The sequence below is a fragment of the Mucor mucedo genome (assembly GCF_025094135.1).
Source record: "Mucor mucedo strain NRRL 3635 chromosome Unknown EV154scaffold_172, whole genome shotgun sequence".
Classification (NCBI taxonomy): Eukaryota; Fungi; Mucoromycota; class Mucoromycetes; order Mucorales; family Mucoraceae; genus Mucor; species Mucor mucedo.
The window spans coordinates 51,118-69,254 of NW_026252456.1; the positions used below are offsets into that span (position 1 = coordinate 51,118).

At 38.0% G+C, this 18,137-nt stretch overlaps 2 protein-coding genes across 2 annotated transcripts; both read left to right on the forward strand.

The window, feature by feature from the left end:
- Positions 1-345: 345 nt before the first annotated feature.
- Positions 346-1,232, forward strand: EV154DRAFT_487140 (uncharacterized protein; the record flags this gene model as incomplete). Its single annotated transcript, XM_051598945.1, has 2 exons — positions 346-1,098; positions 1,209-1,232. The coding sequence occupies 2 exons, from the start codon at positions 346-348 to the stop codon at positions 1,230-1,232; spliced, it is 777 nt and encodes a 258-aa protein (XP_051451781.1).
- Positions 1,233-13,347: 12,115 nt separating this feature from the next.
- On the forward strand, positions 13,348-18,088 carry EV154DRAFT_570003 (uncharacterized protein; the record flags this gene model as incomplete). Its single annotated transcript, XM_051606173.1, has 9 exons — positions 13,348-13,605; positions 13,666-13,749; positions 13,840-14,225; positions 14,293-14,869; positions 14,929-15,453; positions 15,496-15,577; positions 15,641-15,740; positions 15,794-16,787; positions 16,847-18,088. 9 exons carry the CDS (start codon positions 13,348-13,350, stop codon positions 18,086-18,088), a joined length of 4,248 nt encoding a protein of 1,415 aa, XP_051451782.1.
- Positions 18,089-18,137: the final 49 nt, after the last annotated feature.

Genomic DNA, 18,137 nt, shown 5'->3' on the forward strand with positions numbered 1-18,137 from the left:
TACGACGGGTTTATGTAAGAAGATGATGTGATTGTATAATTTACAATAGACAACAAACAGCAACAAAAAGCGGAGGAAATACTACTAGTATCAATTACAAGATAAATCCCAAATTTAGGTGAAGACAAAACTAAAGAATATTTATTAAGAAATGAAAAAAAGGAAGCGTATTTATAGGAAAGATCCTATCCTGTGTAACAACAAGCCACATTATTATTGGCTGCAACACCCCGTAGCTATTTCTACCAGCCCTTCTTCTAGCAAGGAAGCTCATGCAGGATCATCAAACAAGAAGGTCATGTTTGAAAAACCTGAATTCAAGGTTGGCAACACGCCATCCACTCCATGTCCAATACGTCCATCAACATACCTATGCCAACAAAATCACCTATGCCAACAAACTTACCTATGCCAGCTATGCCTCATGCCACCACGATGTCTGTCCTTTCTGATGAAGATGAGGACGATGCTATGGATATATGCGAAGAGCAATCTATGAAAAGAGCTATGCCCATGCCAGAGTCACCAGTTGCCAAAAGACAAAGGCCAACCATGAGAACACCACCTGTCGATATTGTTTTTGGAAAGGCTTTGTATCGAAGCCTCAATCAGGGCATGGTGGCTCGTTTGGATGGTTTTCGCGCTGCTTTTCCTTTGAACGAACAAGCACCCACCCTTGTTTTACGTTATTACGTATCTGACATTTGGTCCATGTTGCAGTCCAGCAGCAAGTTCGTCCCCGTGGATCTGGTGGAAATGTCTGATTTCGAAGACGCCTTTTCCATTTTAAAATTGGCTGAAAGAGATGACAGCGGTCAGGTTCGGGTAAAGATCCAAACTGTTCAGGTGGATACCGGCTTCCAGTACTTTTGCTTGGTCTTTCCTGTTCCTGACGGACGACGTATGGCATTGGCTCATGCCATGGTGGATGGCAGAGTCCAAAATTCATTCAAAAAGGTTGGTATCTGGCGGGCATATGTGTATTATATGGCCAACGTGATGATAGATGGCCGTGGTAAGGAGGCTACTGACTTTCATCAATTACGCCAGCGGCCAATTTCGATACTTTTTGTATCATCCCATAGATTGGAGCTGATGGTAAATTTGTTGTAGTGAAAGGCAAGCTGCTCTTTGCCCTTATTCTTTCAGGTTGTCTGGAATAGTTTTTTTTTATAATAAACAATCTCTTTTTTTTTTATAAATAATAGAGAAGAAACATTCCTTTTTTTTGAGTGATACTCAGGTGAGTATTTAATAAAGTCTTAAAAAAATCTTTTCTTTTTCTTTTCATAAACCTACAGCCCACTACACATTACTACGGTTAGCTGGCTGTTTAAACTGTAAAGCAGCTCTTTGGAACTGCTGATTTATAAATACATGGAATCTTTTCAGCGATGCATCAGTTACGACCCAAATAAACGGACATACAGACTTTACGACTTGTGCTTGAACATAAAAAAAAAAGGGTACATCATCACGCTGTATTGGACAAGTGACGAGTCTTTAAACACTGGGTTATAAGACTAGTTCTTTTACATTGTTGTTGTTATGATCGTGTCACGTAGATGCATTAATTTTGGTATTTCTTTGTCGGCACCTTGTCATCTACGTGTCAGCCATCAATCATCAAGTCTGTCATAAATAAGTAATGACTTATTAAACTTTGTCATTGCTTATTTTTATGCTAAATAATCATACACTATTTTCATAAATTATTTGGACACTCTTGGAAAAAAATTGCTCACTTTTTTCAATCTCAGCACACTTTTGTATTTTTTTTTGCTCACTTCCAGGAATTTTTTTTGCACAGTGTGTACGAATTATTTTAGAGTGGATTTTCATTTTAACAAGTTTCGAACTTGGACTCACAATACCGGCAAATACCTTTGAAGTCGCTTATCACGACATTTTCGCATGCTTCAGTGATTCTGATGTTCAAAGTTTCGGCCTCCAACAGTTTTTCATGTTTCAATCTACTCTTAACAACAGACCATTACAGCTCAATATGGTTTAATTCAGGGCAATAAGGTGGTAGATACACACACCCATACCCACAATTTTCGAAAAAAACTTTTAATATTATCTGAGGTATGTACGGGCGCATTATCCAGGATAATGTAATGCCCTTTGAATTCCTCATGACTATCCATCACATCGATAGTGCTGGCAATAAAATTGAAGTAATGTCTCGTAACAGTACCAATACTTTTCTGCATTTTACTTCCAACCGTCTTTCGTTTCTTAGAAGCTGCAGAATAGGGTACCCTTATCCTAACATTGACAATGCCATACGGGGATATAGCACCGGATATTATCGAAGTCTTCGCTCGTGTCAGTGATGGATAATTTCAACTCGAGTGTCTTTTTTGGACCAGGCAATTGTTCGCTTCAAATTGATGTGAAAGGCGGACTCGTCGATGAAAACACAATTAATATTGTAATTCATGTCGGTTTAAATCCATCTTGCAACCCAGTCAAATCTTTTCTCAATGCTTACGGGCGAGTTTCTTTGTTTTAAATGAAATTGTGCTTTTTTAAATGACAAGGCACACTTCTCTGCCATGAAGTTCTAAACAGTTGTTTTGGTTAATTTCAATTCACTGGACTGGCTGGTAAGACTTTCTATTGCACGATCCAAAGTTGCAAAAGGGTGATCGATAAACGTTTCTTTCAAATGCTTTTTATGGTCTTCATTCAATAAACCAGGTCTAACAACGTTCGTTTCGGTTTTTTTAGTCTCGAATCCATCCTGCGTTTCAACAATCAAATATTGGTTTTTTTCAACCAGTCCTAGGCGCTTCTAAGGCCAGTATCTAGCTGCTTTCCTTCTTTACCTGTAGTAAGGTCTTCTCCATAAACAACATAGAAAAAAATGTCCGTTGACATCATCTCCATGTTTCTTATAATAAGAAACTGGTCCTGATAAAGCAGTAGAAACCATCTTATTGGTTTTAATTGAGGCTTCGGGCTTTTTGGGTGGTTTAAATTCCATGTAGCTATCGAAGGTAACAGTGTCAACGAGTGGGTAACCGTCCACGTCTACTTCCATTTCAACCGGATCATTTCCATGTTCATCTATAGCGTTTCCGTGTCCCTCTTCCATAAAAATACGAAGGTTCATTGGTTATATCTTTGTTTTCGAAATTTGTGCGAAATGTAAAAGTTAAAGTGGGAAATTTGTTTTTCAAAAGTGAGCAAAAAATAATTTGTGAACTGAGCAAAAAAAAATAAAAAAGTCTGCGGAAATTGAAAAAAAAGTGAGTGATTTTTTTCTTAGAGTGTGCGAATCATCTATGAAAATAATGTATCAATTACGGGGAACATTGATCAGATTTGAGGGATTTTTTTGCTGGCGACCGGTATAGTGAATGTTCGTTTTCTAATTGTCGACCGGTCGGTTGATTGGTCGTCATTTAAATCTTGACCGGCAGGTGGGCTGGTCGTTATTTAGTTTTCGACCGGCAGGTTGGCTGGTCGTTATTTAGTTTTCGACCGGCAGGTTGGCTGGTCGTTATTTAGTTTTCGACCGGCAGGTTGGCTGGTCGTTATTTAGTTTTCGACCGGCAGGTTGACTGGTCGCTGCATAATTGCCGAAACATAAGTGAAGTGCTCGTTATTTTGAAGTTATATTGGACTTTTACAACATAAGCGATAGCTGAAAAAGTTTTATCGTATACAAGACTTACTAGTAATATGAGATTAGTATTTCAGCTCGAAGAAAAAAGGAGTTTCCATTTTTTTCGCATACAATTTTGGACACGAACTGAATATCATCATGCCCTGATTGTTTTCATTACTCATTGAATTAAACCTCACAAAAAACTTCCGGATCATACCTCACTTACAAACTCTTGCGATACAGATTTTGTCGCACTGGCAAAAAATATGATGTTAAGCCAGGTTCTTATTTAAATCTTCCGTGCCACGTAAAAAAAAAAAAAAAAAAAAAAAAAAAAAAAAAAAAAAAAAAAAAAAAAAAAACTGCGTTGTTTTATAAAAAGAGAGTATGGGGAATTACTAAAAAAACTATTATTTTTCTAATCCTCGTCATCGTCAATCTCAACGTCACGAGTCGCCCGTTCATCCTCGTTATAATCATTATCCTAACTCTCCGAACTCAATATCTTTCCCATCTTCTCAGTCTATAGTGCCAGCTACCTTAATTAAATGAAACGGTTAGCGAAACCAAATAGCTGTACTTTCGCTAGGGTTTTTTTATTTGGAACAAACTTTCCCAAAAAGCCAAATATGGATAGAAACGTAGGGCGCTACAAACGGTCTTTCCGCCGCAGGTAGTAGCAAAAATAGCCCTAACTTACAAGATTGAGATTACGGCTTTTTTCGTAAATTGCTTGGTTTTAAAATATTATAGAGACCATGGTTATGGTCACGTGGCGATGGAATGATAAAGTCGGAAATTAAAATTAGTAGTTCTGTTTAAGACACTAAGTGCCCAGACACAAAACCTTGTGATTGAATCAGAGCATTTGAATACCTGGAGCAACTACCTCAGGTCTTTATTAAACTTTACAAAAACCAACTGTGTAATTCACCGGAACAAGCAGATGTTTTGCTAACGTCAGAGACAAAACGTTTGTAAACAAGTCGTTGCTTCCTATTAACATTTGTATAATGGATTCAAAGATGCAGCCGATTATGTGTCTGAAATGTTTAGCCTGTGCCAAAAGTACCTTATTTTTTTCAAAACAATTAGGTTCGTGTTGTATGTAAGCATGATATTAAACGACCGCGCCAAAAAAACCGAACCTAGTGTTGCAGCTAATTACAATGAGGCTTGTCGTTACATATGCTAGAATCTTTCCTATAAATATTGCTCTTTTTTTTCATTTTTCAATAAATATTTTTCAGCGTTGTTTTCACGAAAATTTGGGATTTATCTTGTAATTGACACTAAGTAGTATTCTCTCCGTTTTTGTTGGTGTTTGTTATCGATTGTAGATTATACAATGACATCATCTATTTACATAAACCCATCGTGAACTCTTTACTATTTTACATATAAGAACTATATTCTCTTATCATTTCTGACTGTATTATTATTTATTCAATTAAATTGTCCTATCCATATATGTATTTTACCGTCTAAAATCACTTAAAAATATTCTGAATAAATACTAAAACTAAGTTGTCAACTGAAAGACAGGTGCTCAATATCACAATTGTTAAATAATAGTAATTGTCCCTTTTTAAATCTAAATCCGTACTAGCGCTATATTACTAGACATCATAATGACACATGTTGGCAGCTATCAATCGCAAAGCTTATATCCATTATTTTTTTGGACAAAAGAAAACATCCCCGGTAACTGTAGGATAAAGTCTAACAAAGACCTTACCATCTGAATCCGACGATGTACCAGAAAAACGAGAAATAGTCGACTAGAAACGTTATTTGCAAACTTGTAACGATGTAGGATCAAATTTTCATTGTCATCAATTTCAATTTGACTTAACATAAAATTACTTTTGCTACCGTACCTATCGGACAAGTATAAAACAACCGTTGACTTCAAAATGTAAATTTTGTCCGTAACGTTTTCTCTGGCACCAAAGAATGCTTCTTGAAATAAGGATTGTTAGTTATTATGTTTATGACAGAAGAACTAGTTCCATCACGAAGTAAACCCGGCGGTAAAATTTTGTTTTCTTTCCAACGATTGTGTAATAGTAAGAGGGTCCATTGTACAGTAGTCGCTCGATTTAAGGGTGTTCGATTTAAGGGTATTTTCTATTTAAGGGTGGATGTGGTATTTAGCCATATTATACCGTAGTCGAATTAGGTTACACGATCACAATCCACAATAATTGACATTATTGTGACTACTAATAACCTCATATAAAAGCAGAAATTAACTATTCAACTAGACGGATCCTTCTTGTCTTTTTATTATTATAAAAAAACAATAAAGTTATCAAAAGTTTCACTTTATTTCTTGACCCATAATTATCACAGTGGATTTTGGAAAAACAGCTTCCGTCCCCAGCATTAACACCACTAAACCACTATTCTATTTAAGGGTGAGATTCCAATTCCCCATACCCTTAAATCGAACGATTTGACAGTGTATTTTTGACTTTTTTCTAACTTTTTGATCAAATTTATCGAATGTCCGAATAAAAATAAATATTTCGCAGTAATGATCATATTTCAAGGTTAAAAATGGCGTAGTGACTTCTGTTTAAAATAGTCACGCTTTTCGATTTAAGGGTATTTTCTATTTAAGGGTGAGATTTCCGAAATTTTTGGTCACGCTTAAATCGAGCGACTACTGTATACGTTACTTCAGTTTTATAATTTGGATAAAAGCCAAAACTCTTACTCCCTGTTATGTGACGCATTAACAAATCAGTAAACTTTTTCATCAAGTTTTTTTGATTTCCTTTCAGGATATGGATAAGTGCCTTTGTATTTTTTTCTTGCCAGAACAACGAATCTATCAAACTGGAAATGTTTAATTTGGTTTTATTTGACAATTTGGTATCTTTCCAGTTTGATTTGTTATACATAATTTCAGCTTTGGGAAAGGCAGCACTGCTGGATATGTACTCTTTTTTTGGTACCATTCTTTCTGTTTAATAAATAAGACAAAAAGACGTTTTTTAATCAGCCAACAAGTCGTAGTCCCACTTCGACACAATACCAAAACATGCGAAACTATTTGTAACTCCTTAAAAGCCAACTTCACACCGGTTTTTGTTACTTGTTAATACATAGACTTAGTTTTCCTCATTTTATTTTTGGAAGACGACCAACCCATGTCGCATGCGACTCACCAAGGTAGCCTGCCTAATTTCCCTGATGCTGGTTTTTGTAACACCAGCTTTAGAACTTGTTATAAGAGCACTTTGAACACTGCACAAGCATTGGGTAACACCAACAGTTTCATTATTTAAAATTTGGTGCTTATTTCAAATAAAAAAACGTTTCAGTAAACGTTATGCAAAATACATTTTAAGGTGTTATAAGTGTTTAACCGACTTATATACTTTTTGAAGAAACATTGCTAAACCGGTTAGTACCTCTGTAGTGTCCAAAAAACGGAAACAATAAAATCATTTCCAAAACGGTCACAATGATATCAGTAAGTAATACCGTTTAAATAATTAACATGTCAAATGATTAGAATGCTTTTGGCGCGCGCTGTATATACGTTTCTGCCGTCGAACAGACGTTTAGGTATGTTCTGGTAGGATTTTCGATATTTGTTTTTTTTGAAACGCATGGCTATAAGCTCCGTACAGTTTTAGAATTCTTGAACCTTTCAACAAAAGTTTTTAATCCTTTGTAATCCTTTGCGGTTATTAGGTAAATGTAACCTGAGAACACGAATGTGTTGGATCTGGACAGATAACGGACCAGAGTTTTCTCAGGTATTGGATATCGACAGATAACGGACCAGAGTTTTCTCAGGTATTGGATATCGACAGATAACGGACCAGAGTTTCCTCACGTATCGGATATTGACAGATAACGGACCAGAGTCTTCTCACGTATCGGATATAGATGGATAACGGACTGGAGCACCCAAACGTAATCCGATCTGTAAAGATAACAGAGTAGAGTTCCCGAAAGTATGAAATACCAACGGGAAACGGACCTGAGTTTTTGTTGTGTTTTAAGGTTAATATAAATTATAAACAGACTATAGGATTTGTTTAAGATTTTTATAAAATGTACTTTTTAACAAATGTAATATACGAGTAATTATGTAAAGGACTGTCTGCTGGTTTCATATCTCTAGTGGTTTTTTTATTAACAAAAACAAATAAAAAAAAGTTACGCTGCCAGTGACTTAGTTATGGGCTAATAAATGTTCAGTCTTCTAATCTCATAGCTTTAAGCTAAATCATACGTTTTTCTTGACATACCGAATTAGTCCTTTGAGGTTATGTTTCGATAGTTCTGACCTCGATATTGGTTTTTACGCTTATATCAATAGTAGTATCAGCATTGATTAACCTTTGTTCGCCCAAATATTGGCCTAGCTTGGGTTGATTAGAGTTGTTCCTAAATAACTTCACTTTGAATATTGTTCAAATTGCACCTGTCACTTGAAAATAAACACAGGTGTCTTGGTCGGCCGTATATTTTATTATAAGTTTTTCAATCAAAAGAATGCTACATGCGAATAACATGATAATAAAGTAAGGATTGGTTTCGTTACCTCATTTCTTTAACACCAATTATCTGAGATTAGCGAGAAACTGATATTATTTTTCTCAACTACATATAATATATATATGGAAAATGACGGCGACAGCCAGCAACGCGTAAATGGTTTTTTATTATCCGGTGAGTATCGTCTATGTGTAGACGTGTCAAACGATATAAACAATTTTTTTGAACATGTTGATTACCAATTGAAGGCGCCCAAAGCAAAATTTTGGTAACCGCTTTTAGTAAACTGGTGAAAGACATTTCTTCATTCAAAGTCAGTCATGCCAACCACAACCGGTGACTAGGTATAGAGTGCATCTGCTTTTAGGAGGTACCTAAAAAAACAATTAAGCAGAGACAAATATTTAGATGGGTAAAACACATTTCCCTTATAATTTATATCCCAACTGAAAGTTTAGGATTGTTTTTAATGTTGATTAAAATGAGAATCTACATATATCAAATTAAAAAACAATAACAGATTCTGGATTCATCATTTTTTTTTTTGGTGAGAGTGGGGAACAAATGTCACAACCTCTACAAAAGCGTTTTTATGCCAATTGTCATGAACCGCTTAGGTTTCTGTTGCATATTCTCATGCAAAATGTCTCAGACCATTATTGAAGCTCAACTAGCTTATTGTCCCTGTTCCACCTATTCCCTGTTCTCTGTCTCCTGTCACACATGTCACTGTCAAACATCAATATTGTATCCTGTCTAACGTCTCTGTTCCAAATAATGTATCTCCGTAATCCCTCGCTCTTGTAAAACCCATTTAACATCCGTTTCCTTTGCACCTCTGCCTTTGAACTCCCTTGCAAAACATTAATAATATCAGCCCATGTTATCCTGTGCATCTATCCCCGAAATTATCTGTAACTATGCCCGCCACCCCAAGGATATCCCAAACTCAATATGACTAATAATCTGTCTCTGTAAATCCGATCCCCGAACTCTTGTTTACCCGATCTGTCAATTAGTATAAATAGCAGCATATTTATTTATTCTTATTTCTGTATTCAAGATTTTATCTGTTTTTCCTGTTTTTTTTAATAAACTTCTCTCTACTCTCATCATTTTAATATATATATCAATACTAACAGATATATTATTTCCGTTTCTTCTGTCTTCAATTTAACAATAAGTTTTTTCTGCTCTTGCCCCACCCCGCTCCTGACCCCGACAAACATGTGTTATTATAATTTGGGAGTTCTGTGTAGAGTGTTTTGGATATGAGTTTAAAGTTTGATAGTGATCACGAAATCAGGTTTTGTGAAGGATGATTGGATTTTAATTTCTAGTGTTATAGATATGAAAGTAAGAGGTAATTCAAAGAAAATAAAAGTATAATTGATCTTTTTTCAATGAAGAAGGAAAGTAAAGTTATTATTACATGACTGTTTGAAGCACATATGTTTCTTTTAGGTAGATGTTTACAATGCTGGATCTTAGATAATACGAAGTGTCAGTGTCGTGATGGGATCGCTATCAGTGTTGTAATGGGAGCTCTTGTTAATCAGTGTCGTGATGGGAACGCTATCAGTGTTGTAATGGGAGCTCTTGTTAATCAGTGTCGTGATGGGAACACTTGTTAATCAGTGTCGTGATGGAACGCTTGTTAATCAGTGCGGTGATGGGAACGCTTGTTAATCAGTGTCGTGATGGAACGCTTGTTAAACAGTGCGGTGACGGGAACGCTTGTTAATCAGTGTGGTGATGGGAACGCTTGTAAATCAGTGCCTTGATGGGAACGCTTGTTAGTCAAATTGGGTCATCCTTTTATATAAGCGATGTCTTTTTTTCGTTTTTTTTTTCATTACCTTTTTGGCAATACACACACACACACACACACAATTACTATGGATCGCGAATACAATGACCGCCTAAACGAACTCCATGCAATTATGACCGCTTTCTGTTGGGGTAAAGCCGGATAGGGATGTGGGGGGGGGGGGAAAGGGGGTGTGTGACTCGATAAGAAGGGTGTGTGAGTTACTGACAATCTGTTTTTTGGGGGTGGCTGTAGGTTATACCCCACAGGCTCCTACTGCTATTACCGGCGTGTTAACCGATAATGTCAGGAATTAGCCGGATGTTACTAGGTACGAGGACAGGTCTCTTTATACTTACAAGGCAAGGTTAGGTACTAGGTAGGACTATAAGGTTTTGCGGGAAGATAGGCAAGAAAAGGTAGTAAAGCTAAGTTTATATAATAATAATAAGTTATACAAGATATCAGATAAAGATCTGTACTTGTCTAAATAATCTAAGGTATTTATAATAAAAGGAAGATAGTCTTAAGGACTATCTTCTTAACGTGAAGGGTCTGGAGTTAAGGCCTTGGGGAAGGTCTTGAGGCGAGGTACTGTGGCGGGATCATGGGACGAGGGTGGTGGCGGATGTTGGTTTGGTCTTGAGGCGTGGTCCCATGGTGATGACTCGTGATCGGTCTCATGGTGTTGTCTGATGGTTTGGTCACAGGAGCTGTCAAATATGATCTGCATATACATGCAGATCTATGCGGGGGTGTATGTATGCGCGTATGCATTAAGGTATTGACCACGTGGTTCATGACAGATAATGACTATTTTTTTTTCTGGATTACAGCCATTGCCCGTAAATCAAGGTTTCCTCTGTATGAGCTATAACCGATTACGAGCTCAATTAATCTACATACCTCTGCCTATGCGATTTGGTAAGAATGACAGCCAAAAAAAAACATAAGACTCACAGGAAAGTTGATTTAGTAGAGGTGTTAGAGGATGACGAACTTTTGGGGACTCCCCCTGCACCTGCAGCTCCTCCTGTAGCGGCAGCTCCTCCTGTAGCGGCAGCTCCTCCTGTAGCGGCAGCTCCTCCTGTAGCGGCAGCTCCTCCTGTAGCGGCAGCTCCTCTGTGGTCGTGGTTCCTCCTGTCGAGGCTCCTCCTGTCGTCGTGGTTCCTCCTGTCGAAGCTCCTCCTGTCGTCGTGGTTCCTCCTATCGAGGCTCCTCCTGTCGTCGTGGTTCCTCCTGTCGAGGCTCCTCCTGTCGTCGTGGTTCCTCCTGTTGAGGCTCCTCCTGTCGAGGCTCCTCCCGTGGTCCTGCCTGTGGTTTTGCCCGTCGTGGCTGCTCCTGTGGAGGCGGCCATTCGTGCTCCCCTTGTTGGTGAGGTACCTCGTGTTCCTTTGCCCCCTCTCCTCGCACCCCCTAACTACTTTGCACGTCAGTACGAAGATAAGTTTGTCACCATGGTAATGGTATATGGAAAAAAAAAGTAACATGCATCTCATGTCCGTCTCTCTACCGCTAGTCGCAAACCGATATCGTCGTTACCCCGGTGCTCTTGCTCAGGCCGTTGCCAACACCACAGAGGCCATGGGTATGCCGATGACCCAGGTAGCAAGAAGGCAATTAGACCTCCATTCCGTGGTCAGTGAATATATATTTTTGGAAGGTAATACGTTGGCATCCCAGGTGCGCAACCTTCTGCTTGCTTTAATCCTGTACATGACGAATGACAACGTGCGCAACGTACGCCAGCTTGCTCGTAAGTCGTTTGTGTCAAAGATGTTTTTAAAATCAATCCCAGCTCTAACGTATCCTTTACCATGTGTAGTGTTGCACTCCAACAACCCACTCGGGTGGAATTGGAAGCTGTCCGTCGGGCTTTGAAACTTGGGGCATTTCTTCGTCCTTTGGCCGAGGAGGCTGGCATGACCGCGTTGTTGTTGGTAGACTTGTTGCCACCGGCAAAATTAAGTAGAGCCCCTGCGGCTCTGTTAGCAGAGTATGGAGCATACTTGGACACGCTGAACTTAGCACAGTTGTTTAGAGAGGCAAGGTTGCCTGTCGTGCCTGCCTTTGGGGCACAGGAACTGTGGGCGTACTACGTACGATTTTTTTAAATTTTTTTTTAAAAATAAAGCTTTTTTTTTTCCTTATGAAACAACCTGACAATGGGTGAGAGAGTGAGTGCGTGAGTGAGTGAGAATGCGTGAGAATGAGAGAGTGAGAGAGTGAGAATGTGAGAGCGAGAGAGTGGGAATGTGAGAGCGTGACATTGAGAGTGAGAATATGAGAGAGTGACATTGAGAGAGTGAGAGAGTAAGTGAGTGACAATGCGTGACAGCATGACAATGCAAGAGAGAGTGGTGGTGGACGAGTGACAATGTGTGAGAGCGTGACCAATGCGTGCGTGGTGGACGAGTGACAATGTGTGAGAGTGTGACAAATGCGTCCGTCAGTGCCATTGCAAAAGATCTTGACATCAGAAAGATCTTCGAATATGTTTACCAAGAAAGATCTTAGGACACTTTGACAGGACTTACGTTTGTCCCTTAGCGACAACTAGGTGCACTACATGCACTCGTACATGACTAGGAACACTACATGGTATGGTTAGGAGAGTGTGCGTGCAAAGGGGGGGAGGGAACGCCCCCCGCCACGGTTATTCATTAGTAACAAATATGTCAGTCGGAGTAATCTGAGTATTAAATGTCCTGCCCGCGATCCTATGACTTTCATAGGACGGCCAATCAAATTTCAAGCTGATTTCTATGAATCTCATAGGAGTTGGGTCCTATAATTTTCATAGGACTGAGATTCCTATGAAATTCATAGGAATGCTTTTCAAAACCGATTCCTATGACTTTCATTGGACTGCGGGAGGAGGGCAGGATTTCAATGACAGACAATCATCGGCCATAGTGTATGGCCGTATGCTTGTAGATGGGGGTATGCTGTCCAATAAAAATGCAGAAAAGAGTGTAAGGGAGTTTGAATAGTGTAAGGGAGTTTAAAAGAAAACGGGCTGCTTTGATAGGCTAAATACAGCTTCTAATATGTAGGCCAATAAGAGGGCCATGAAACAAGTGTAAGATAGCCAATAAGAGAACAAAAAAGAGTGTAATGGAGTTCAAAAGATACATTTTCTAGTTTTCACGCATTAATAATACGGATGAAATACCATCACCTTTTTTAATAAGCTTGAGTATTCAAGTTACTAACGGTTCCATAAAAAATATGAGAGAGCAATGGTTGGAGATAATAGTGCTATGTATTAGTGCAAAAACACCAGTCACATGTAAAGCTGTCAAAAAAGAAAAAAGAAAAAAAGAAAAAAAGAAAGAAAAAAAATTCAGTAACGTTCTTTTGATTGATCTAGTTTCATCTTACCTCAAACTAACCGATGGGAAAGTTTAATTGCACTAAACCACGAGTAACAAAAGACAGAGTACGTCCTAATCGTGGACGTCCTTTCGGTACAACCAATGCAACTCTTATTCGAAATCATAGTGCGAACCAGTCTAGAATGACGGCCTTTTTGACTAACCAAAGTAATACTACTGCGTCTACAGACAACATTACCTCTGTGTCAAACACGAATCCCGAAGATTTTATTGAAACAAACGTTATTCCTGAGAATACAACGGCTACAGATAAAGAAGTAAGAAATGACCCTTCTTTACGATCCACATACATTCTAAAACTCTAACGCCCATTTAAGATAATTCCATTATTTTTATCTTCTAGTAATAATAATACCGGCCGCCAAAACACAACTTCAACCGAGTTAAGCGAAAGCGATTATGTAGAAATAAGAGAGATATCAAACGATCAGGAACAATCCTCTTCAAATGATTTCCAAAACGCAACAACTGATGTTTTCGGAGAAGAATAGTTGTTGGAAGAACTTGACGAAGATATGATGCAGAAGATTGATAGAGATGCTGGATTGGTACAAGAGAACAGTGTTATCGATAAATTTTTAAAGAGTATTCAAGATAGAATAAAAGAGGACAATAAGAAGGACCCACCTCGATTTCCAAAGCCACCAAAAGAATACCAAAATGGAACTTTTTTGGTACAAAGGAAGAATCCTGTCTTTGCCCTAAAAGATCAGTTAGAGTTAACACCAAATGTCTTATACCAGCCAAGAGTCTTTTTGTGGTTTCCTCACCACCTTGTTTCAAATTTAAAATGCCCAAAATGTAGTACACCTACCACGTTTTTTGTTAAAGAATGGAATACATGTCCTAGAGCAAGAAGAATTACTGATTTAGATGAGTAAGTATTTAGCTATGTCATTTTTAGCGATTATCTTTGTAGACAACTTACATTAAATTTTATTAAGCTCTTTCTACCTGATGACTGTAAGATACAGATGCACCAACGACAAAACACCCCACTCTTTCAACGGATATGATAAGGGTTTAGTGCAACAGTTACCTAGAATTTATGCCAAAGAATTTCCAGCCATTTTGACCGCATCTTCTGGAATATCTACTAAGCTTGCAAAACTTATGCGACCTTTATTTCAAAGCGGTGTTGGGCCACAGCGACTGAGTAAAATATTACGAGTTATGCATACTGAACATTTCGATGAGCTTCAATTCCAGTATTACAACAAAATGGTTGAAAAATTACAAAATCCCACCATGATTGACTGCCTAAGAAAAAAAAGAGATGGTGGCAGTGTGTCGTATGATGAGTTTTCTTCATTTGGTGATAAGCAAAAGTATGCAGGATATATTCCTTGCGCTAACTATCTTAGTCATGTTTATTCGTCGCTTATTGAAGAATTTGTCCCGTTCATGGACCAGTTGACTTCAATGACTGATGGAATTATATTAAAGGGAGATCACTCTTTTAAAATAATTAAGCACATGGGCAAAACAAACGGTACATCTGTGTTTTCTTCTCTTTACACTGTTATGAACGAATATGAGGAAATACGAATGCAAGTGTGGCTCACACAAAATCTCTTAAGGAACTATCCGGAAGTTTTGGGTCTATGATGGAAAGTTATCGACGTTATGGATTTGATATGCCACAGGTGTTTTATACTGACAACGTAGCTGCAGACAAAAATACACTCGAGGCTTATATTCCTTCTCTTTCAGACAATGTACGAGCAATTGTGATTGACAAATCTACAGGCGATGCAAAGTTATCAAACAAAGATCAGTTTCCTCCAGCAGTATTGCCTGAAAGTATCGCGATCGAAATAAGAGATACAGCGCAAGGGATAGATAAATCATGTCAGAAAATTTTAGATACTATTGATGTTGACGATAACAGCAGCGAGATTTTTGTTGGATTTGACTGTGAATGGGTCGCTCCCAATTTTAGAACAACCCGTGCCCCAACAAGCCATGTTGCTTTAGTTCAAATTTATCATGAGGAATCAAATACTATCTTCCTTTTCCGAATCTTCAGCTTTGATCGAAATACATTTCCTGGAAACCTCAAAGAAATCATAGCTTCCAAAAGAATAAGAAAAATTGGAAAAAATGTTGGTTGAGATTTGACAAGATTGAAACGATATGTTTCTGAGACCAATGGCGAGCTAGAGCTTGGTACTTACTGCTTCAATCGTAATGCTATTAGCAGTAGTAGAAAATCACTGAGTGACATATGTAATGTTATTCTTAAAATTCATCTTCCAAAAAGCAATGATGTTAGATAAAGTAATTGGGAAGCTCTCGAGTTAAGTGATCAGCAAAAACGATACGCCGCTTTGGATGCATATGTAGCGATTGCCGTTTACAATTCTGTAAAAGGAATGCAACTGGTGAATGAGTATGTTACAAAAAATACTCCAGTTGGTACGTTTGTTGGTGTATTCCCCGAAGTGCATCGAAAACAGTGACAGCGGCAGCTTTTGGCTACATTGCTGACTCTAATGATCCTGAAAGTCATGATTTTTCTTTACAGAATTCTATTTTTACTCCCCTGGAAAAAACTGATATGGCTCTCATCAAGTTCGTGAAAGTTAAACGTCCTGGATTAATTTGGGATAAATACAAAGCAGCGAATAGTGGATGTGAAGACAGAAGTGTTACTTTGGAGATGTTCGGAGACGTGCCCTTTCTTGCATATGTGGAATACAAATGCCTGCGTACCGCCTCTGAATCTATAAATCTCAGGGATATACATTCGGAGACTCTTACCGAGTCAACCATTCCTGCAAATATCTCTTTCTCGTCTAGTAACGCGCCTGTTCGACTTGATGAACATAGAAGTACTTCCGAAAAAGCAACGGTTCCTAGTAGAGTATTAAAGGATGCTTTTCATTTGATCGAACAGATACCCATATCTCTAAGACATGGTATGGTAAAGGATTTCAAACGCAGGTTTAGAGATTGTCTTTTTGCTGTAAATGAAGAAGACAAAAAGAAAGTAGAAGAATATCTGATCAGCATTGGTTCAGATTGGGCAACTCTTTTGGTTAAAAATCCAGATTTCATATGGGAGCGGATTAGAAGAAGTATACCGCCGCCAAATAAGCTCGCAAACCTTGTTCAAGATTGCTTTGATAAATATGCTAATCTTGTATGTATAAAAACGGGAAATCCTCTATTTGATAAAGAGTCTATATCAGCATCAAAAAGAGTGATGGATCAGATTAAGGCTGGATATGTGTCTGATATTGTTGATGGCCCGCCTTTGTACACGGAGAAAAGTTTCGATAAAAATGGTTTAATGAGGTATGCTTGTGGTAGAGGTACTTCATCTGGGGAAGGATCCTGTCATTTCAATATTATCAGAAAATTTTCGTCTTTTAATGCCGGGCCAAGACTCACTAATATGGCTCTTTATGATTACCGTCTGTTTCACAACATTAATGTAAGTTTAAATGCAATTTGTTTAATTCAAGCTATTATTAACAATGTGCCATTTCATAGATGGGCTCTAAAAACCGCTACGGTATTATTCACAAAAGTCATTATAGCCCTTGGTTATCCCAGTCTATTGATGCTCTGCGTTCTAAAGTTGGCCATCCAATGCGAACTGATTCCTATTTTGGAAGTAGTATGTTAGAAAGCGCCTACTTATATGGTCATACAAATGAAAAATTTGGCATATCACCAATTCCTTCTCATATCAAAAATGACCACCTGATGCTTCCCTATGACCCCAATACGTATTTTCAGTCTGGTCTACCTGAAAATAACACAAAAATCAAGTCAGTCAATAACAAAAATCCATCAAAACGCTTTTTAGAAGAAAAAAAAGAGAATCACTTGAATAGATTCGCCAAAACAAGAATCACTGAACAAAGAATTTTTGAACTTAGCGCTATACCTATAGTGAAACTTCCCAACATGTACCATGCATCCCATCAGTTTATTTATCGATATCTGAGCAAATGTCAAGGAACCAAATATGCAGTAACTGCGGTACATACTCCCCAAGAAAAATCATTATTTGATCTTATGTTGGATGATTCCAATGAAAACTCAAAATACGCATACCTTAAATCTGCCAATGGCATTGTGAACTTTGGATTAATGGCAGCCGCTTGGTCCAAGATTTGCTCCTCTACCAACTTCATATACTACAAAACGCCTGAGCATCTTTGCTCTTATAATAATATACTTGAAGATAGAAGAAAGTACCGTGATACAGTAGCGCACAACATAGTAGCATCAAGATCAATTCGTTTAGCTGCTCAATCTAAACGAAGATACAATACATCTACAGCCGCCAAAAAGTACAGAAGACTTGAACCTACTATTAACACACTTAACAGAACAATCACTCCAAGTAGTGATTGCTTAGAACAAACGACTTCCACAACTATCAACATTGCACCTAGGCCACCTACCCTTATTGATATTCCAAACGAAGTTCATCCATCTAATATTTTTGAAATGGGAAATAATACTACTATGCAGATAATCGATGTGGAGTCTAACCATGCCAGTATAAACTCAAGCAACAATGTTACAGAATTAGCCTGTAGCAATAACCCTATCAAGAAAAGTATAAAGCGAGCTCCTCGAAAATGCCAATTGTGCCAAAACACTTCTCCCACTTGTAAAGGTAGCTCGAAGTCACTATACTGTAAATTTAAATGTCGTATCTGTGCAAATTCTGACTGCCCCGCAAGATTTAAAAATACAAAAGAATGTCTTAGAAAGTAAACAACATTATTACAACATCAAAAAAAAAATCTCACAAAGTATTCAATAC